The sequence below is a fragment of the Argopecten irradians genome, chromosome 6 (assembly GCF_041381155.1).
Source record: "Argopecten irradians isolate NY chromosome 6, Ai_NY, whole genome shotgun sequence".
Taxonomy (NCBI): domain Eukaryota; kingdom Metazoa; phylum Mollusca; class Bivalvia; order Pectinida; family Pectinidae; genus Argopecten; species Argopecten irradians.
In genome coordinates this window covers 34,827,913-34,834,104 of record NC_091139.1, presented here as the reverse complement: position 1 = coordinate 34,834,104, position 6,192 = coordinate 34,827,913, and the positions used below count along the sequence as shown (strand labels likewise).

General features: G+C 32.4%; 1 protein-coding gene across 1 annotated transcript; it reads left to right on the top strand.

Annotated features, from left to right (window-relative positions):
• Positions 1-303: 303 nt before the first annotated feature.
• On the top strand, positions 304-2,715 carry LOC138325720 (protein rolling stone-like). Its single transcript, XM_069271558.1, has 3 exons — positions 304-524; positions 1,336-1,446; positions 1,860-2,715. Exons 1-3 carry the CDS (start codon positions 413-415, stop codon positions 2,216-2,218), a joined length of 582 nt encoding a protein of 193 aa, XP_069127659.1. The 5' UTR covers positions 304-412; the 3' UTR covers positions 2,219-2,715.
• The last annotated feature ends 3,477 nt before the right edge of the window (positions 2,716-6,192 follow it).

Here is a 6,192-nt window from a genome sequence, read left to right as displayed (position 1 = left end):
TGTTGGCACGTCATGATCTGGTAACAGACTCAACAATAAAGGGATTATAGCAATAAAAAGACAAATATCCTGCATTATTTAGGATAAGCAGTGCAAAATAAACCAGTTCTCCAAACCAGACACAAACACATTAGAAATAGAACAACCCTAGAAAATGTACAATTTTTATACTGGTTATTAAAACTTTAGCAAACCAAAACTGTAAAACGGACTTGAAGCTGATTCAACACACTTTTGTTTTACCTTTTCTTTACTTCCTCAATACCTTATATTATGTACACTTTGTTAATATTTCCAGTGTGGACCGTCCATTACTTACCCGATATGGATCACAATCTGGTTGATTTACCGGATTGTCTGGATCGCACTAGAAATATACTTTAGTGCGGAGGATGGCAACCTACCTAACTCGATGTGGTTCGTGTTCCTTACCAACTGGGCATACCTGACGCTCCATATCGCCTCCACCTGGGATTTCGTCGTCACCAATGTTGTGCAAATCTGTCAGTCAAACATTAAGAAAGGTTGTATCACGTGCTTGTGAATTATCTCCAAATTATCAAATGAATGAAAAATTTAAAATCATCCATAAAATAATATCAGAATAATAGGATAGAAAGAATTTCTGGTAATCACTTTATATTCGTGAGATACATACCAAAGGCTAATTGAAATGATTAGCGAATTATTGTTTCAAACAACTTAATTACAAACTGTAAATATACTGATTAACCCTTGATTATCACGCATTAATGTAAATTCATCACTTATGTATCTTTGTTGAGGTTCACATAGTGTTATACCGTCCTGGTAGAAGTAATCAAACGTCCTTATTTTTCGATTCTATGACATATGTCAATAGCTATCTGATGTGCATGTTTATTATCAGAAAATATGGACAATGAAGTTCAATAACTTGGATAACTTAAATAACTTCGATAGGAACTTTAATTGAACCCTATTTGATTGGCCCTTTGATTAACGAAAAACGCTATTTTTGGATGTTTCTGTTCAATAACTGTTAAATAATTGGAACCATGGTTAAATGTCTAAGGGCCTTGGCCAAGTGCGATCGGGACTTTGATTGGACCCTTTTTGGCTGAGGTATGGTCCTTTGATTAACGAAAAAGATATTTTCGTCTGTTTTCGTTCAATAACATTCGGAAATATTACTGGATTTATGTCTCGGGGCCTTCGCCAAATACGATTGGCACTTTCATTGAACCCTATTTTAGCGGACTTCATGAGCCTTTGATTAACGAAAGCGGGGGATATAGATACCACGAATTTGCTGTTTATATCCATAAATGTTTAAATGTATTTCTACTCTTGCAGGAGAACGGGATAATATGCCATGGTACCTGATGGTGAATTGGCTGTTGTTCAACGTACAAAACTCCATCGGTCTACTGGTTACTCTCGTGTACTACATTGTTCTCGATGCAGGTAAATATACTGACTGAATCATACATATTTTAACATACTACTAGTTATAACAACATGAACAAAAACACAAAGATGAGAACGCAATAAAACTTCTATCGCTATTTATTAAGAAGTTTTCTGGGAAGATTGGGTCCATTGCATTAAAAATTCTGTAAAGTTAAATTACAAAAAGTTATTGATAAAAAAATTTATAGTAAAGAAAGATAGTTGTCCAAAAAGAATCAATATATTTCAGAAGTCTTATTTTCATTTGGCGTCATGGTTTTATTACATTGTCCTATAAATTGTATACGTACTTTTGGTGCGCATAGAAAATTCATTCTTAAAGTACACATTCATTTCAAAACACGCTTAACTGATAAATAAAATTCCACATACATTATTTGCATCCTATTTGTTATCCTTTTTTTCAGATGCGACCCCATCCAGCATCAACAAACATGCCATGAATAGTGTTTTTATCTTCATCAACTTCTTTCTCTGTGCCAAACCCGTTCGGCTGTTACATTTCTACCAGCCAATCGTTTTTGTTGCCCTTTATGGCGGATTTACACTGATCTACCAGTTTACCACCGGCTATATAATCTACCCTATCCTGGATTGGAGCGTGCCATGGCCAACAGTGCTCTGGGCTCTGGGGTTGGGCTTAGTCGGAGTGCCTTTGGCCCATCTTTGTTTCTATGGGCTTTATCACTTACGGACATTGGTTTACAGTAGGCGTTGTTCAGGTATCATATCTGACGACGATGTACCGGACAAGAACAATGCGTGATGGCCACTCATGTCATGTCATATATAATGTGTAACATGAAATATTCGTTGGGTATAGACATTGCTTGTTTTTCATGGATGCTGTGATAAAAACAACAACAGCTTTTTTTTATTTTCATCACTATTCAACCACGAATATTTCTACACACTAAATATTTCGAACCTTTTAACCACCGGAATACATACGAATATTTCATGTCATACATGTACCAGAATGTAAATGTTCTGAATTAGTAATGGCATCATTGAAGAAAATCTGTGAATGTTTGAAGGTCGTAACTTAGAGATTTGTAATAAACTTCAAACCCAGAATGTAGATGACACAATAGTTATTGTTATGCTATAGTATTATTCGGTTCACAAGGAGGAAGAAAAGCCAAAAATGAATAGAATAAAATGGAAGATATAGCCGATTGTTTTCGCGTGTTGACATTTTCGCGTTTTTGACAAAAAACAATATATCTAATGATAGCGGTTTTGCGAAATGCGAAATTAGGTTCAAGGATATTAAATAATTCACACATTCTCACAATTTTCATAGTTCAAATTAGCAAGAACATAGCAATGATCGCGAGATATCAAAAGTATTTTCTCCGCAATAAGAATTAGAGCTCTATGTGATAATTGACATTTAATTGTCCTATAGTTAAGTTTCTATCAGGTGTCGAGTAGTATTGGTGATATGACTCCGAAATATTTTTTCCAAATGTTAATTTACTTAAACATTTTATGCGTCAATCGGCCTGATATGATAGGATATGCTATAACGTTAAACGTTATATTTACTGCATAATACACATTGTAATGTATAAGTGTTGTATTATACATAACTTACGATAATGACCACGGTATCATCAGTTTATGACACAATTGTTCCTATATTTTGATTTCTAATTTATCCCTGCTAAAACAGAGTCTATCCCTGCTAAAACAGAGTCTTTTATATTTTCCAGGAAAACTGTTAACAATCATCCTGATATACACTTTTATAATAATCCTATTACTGAAAACAAAACACATACACACCTTGGTCTTTCACTTAGTGATAATGCTAAATGGAATATACCTATTTCAAACGTATATGATAAAGCTTTTAAAAGACTAAATATATCAAGACTGCTTACGAACAAAATTGATAGGAAATCACTAAATACTATATATATATATATAATACATAAAAAGAAAACACAACTATAAAACAGTTTTTTCATCCCTAGCGCTTTCTCGGCTCATGCCGGTCTTCAGGGGTTTGAATTCTTTTATTTGTAAAACATGACGTCATAGTAAGATTACGTCATGACATGCTACATAAAGATATTGTGAATGGTTCTGGAAGAAAGTAACAAAAACATGAGGACAAAATAAAAACTAATCTGAAGTTCCTTTGTCCCGTTCTGAATTTAACACAGGTTTCATAAGTTGAATAAAATACATTTCTTTATTTTCTCTTTTTAAAAGATCTGAATTAGACATTTGATATATTGGTAAAATAAAAAAGTTATCATTAGCACACATATGACAATGTTCGTTTACTGTTAAATATCTGAGATGGTCTGTTGTCGGTGTAATGTAACTCTCTTTCTCAATTCCATTCCTGTCTGACAAATATAAAAATCTGAGCATTTGCTACAAATAAGTGCGTATATGACATTTTTGGATGTACAATTCATATTAGTTTTAATTTTGAAATTAAAACCATTTTTGAATGTATAATTTTTACACTCTATAATAATATCACATGTTTTGCAACGCTTTTGCATACATTTAGTGACAGAAGTATCTTGAATTTTCGAATCAAATTTTGACGCACATAAAATACGTTTAAGGTTCTTAGGTTGACGCTTGCAATTTATTATTTTCTTGTTAGATAAAATCAATTTCATTCTGTCGCTATTTTTCATGTAATCTTCACAACCTTTTACAATTGGAAAAATATTGTAGTTGTTTGGATTAAAAGTACTGACAAAAGGTATTATATTGCTTTTGGATTCCACTTTATTCGGTTTCCTTACATGAATAGTTCCTTCTTTTTTTTGCTCTTTCAACTCCATAATCTACAACTTCTTGTGGATAATGCTGTTTGCGCAGATAAAAAAACTAAGTTATCTGAGCGTTTAGCTAAAATAGTTTTATCACTTACGATTGTGATTAGACGGGACGCTAAATTAAAGGGGATATTTAGCTTTACATGCCTTGCATGATTTGAATAAAAATCAAGATAGTTATGCGAATCCGTCGGCTTACAATACAAGTCAGTAGTGATTTCACCATTTTTAATATGTACAGATATATCCAAAAACGGTAGTTTTACTGTACTAGAATCCATTGTGTACTGTATATCAGGATGTAGCTTATTAAGTTCTTGAAATAATGTATTTATATCTTTATCTGATTGCTAGATTATAAAACAATCGTCTAAAAATCTGATGAAATTCCTTCTTAAATAATCAGCTTGTTCATTGTCTATTTTCCCGATGTTTCTGTAAAGCATTTCCTCTAGGTAACCAAGAACCAAAGTAGCATACGAAGGGGCAACCTTTGTCCCCATCGCTGTACCTTTACATTGCCGATAATATGAATTATCAAAATGAAACACATTTCTATTCAAAACTATTTTCAAAGCTTCCAAAATAAAGTTTTTACTTACTCGATTGTAAATTAAAGCAGGGTGTTTTTCTAGCCAAAAATTGACTGCTTTTAAACCAAGTTCGGTAGGAATGTTTGATATAAACTAACCACATCAAACGAAATCAATTTGCTACCTGGTACAACCTTTTTTGGTAACCTTGTTAAAAAGTCAAAATCGTTTTAACAAAATTCGGTACTGTAGGACAAAGTGGTTTTAAAATGATATCTAAAAAATGACTTAGACGTTGTGTAACGCTATTAGATCCACCGACTATAGGTCTGAATTTTAAGTCAGTTGGACAATGTATAGTAATATACTCAGAGTTTTGTTCTTTTATAGCATTAGCAATTTGACTGCTTTTATGAATCTTCGGTAAACCATAAAAGTAACTAGTTTTAAATGAAAAATTTGTGAAGTAATCTATTTCCTCTTTAAGAAGTTCACCGCCTTCTCTGTTAACTAAGTTTACTTAATACAATTTGTTTAAAAGTCCTGAATATGTTTAAAAGTCATATCATCCTGTTCACAATTACATTCGTTATAAAATTCTTCGTTGGATAACTTTTCCCTAATCAGGATGAGATGACTTTTAAACAAATTGTAAACTTGTCAAATAAAAGCAGTCAAATTGCTAATGCTATAAAAGAACAAAACTCTGAGTATATTACTATACATTGTCCAACTGACTTAAAATTCAGACCTATAGTCGGTAAATCTAATAGCGTTACACAACGTCTAAGTCATATTTTAGATATCATTTTAAAACCACTTTGTCCTACAGTACCGAGTTTTGTTAAAGACGATTTTGACTTTTTAACAAGGTTACCAAAAAAGGTTGTACCAGGTAGCAAATTGATTTCGTTTGATGTGGTTTGTTTATATACAAACATTCCTACCGAACTTGGTTTAAAAGCAGTCAATTTTTGGCTAGAAAAACACCCTGCTTTAATTCACAATCGAGTAAGTAAAAACTTTATTTTGGAAGCTTTGAAAATAGTTTTGAATAGAAATGTGTTTTATTTTGATAATTCATATTATCGGCAATGTAAAGGTACAGCGATGGGGACAAAGGTTGCCCCTACGTATGCTACTTTGGTTCTTGGTTACCTAGAGGAAATGCTTTACAGAAACATCGGGAAAATAGACAATGAACAAGCTGATTATTTAAGAAGGAATTTTCATAAGATTTTAGACGATTGTTTTATAATCTGGCAATCAGATAAAGATGTAAATACATTATTTCAAGAACTTAATAAGCTACATCCTGATATACAGTACACAATTGATTCTAGTACAGTAAAACTACCGTTTTTGGATATATCTGTACATATTAAAAATGGTGAAAT

Bases quoted from the DNA above. Each gene is read 5' to 3' on its own strand.
- LOC138325720 (XM_069271558.1), top strand. From the start codon at position 413: ATGTGGTTCGTGTTCCTTACCAACTGGGCATACCTGACGCTCCATATC. The intron at 525-1,335 runs GTTGTATCACGT...CTACTCTTGCAG, and splicing joins TCAGTCAAACATTAAGAAAG to GAGAACGGGATAATATGCCA. The intron at 1,447-1,859 runs GTAAATATACTG...CCTTTTTTTCAG, and splicing joins CTACATTGTTCTCGATGCAG to ATGCGACCCCATCCAGCATC.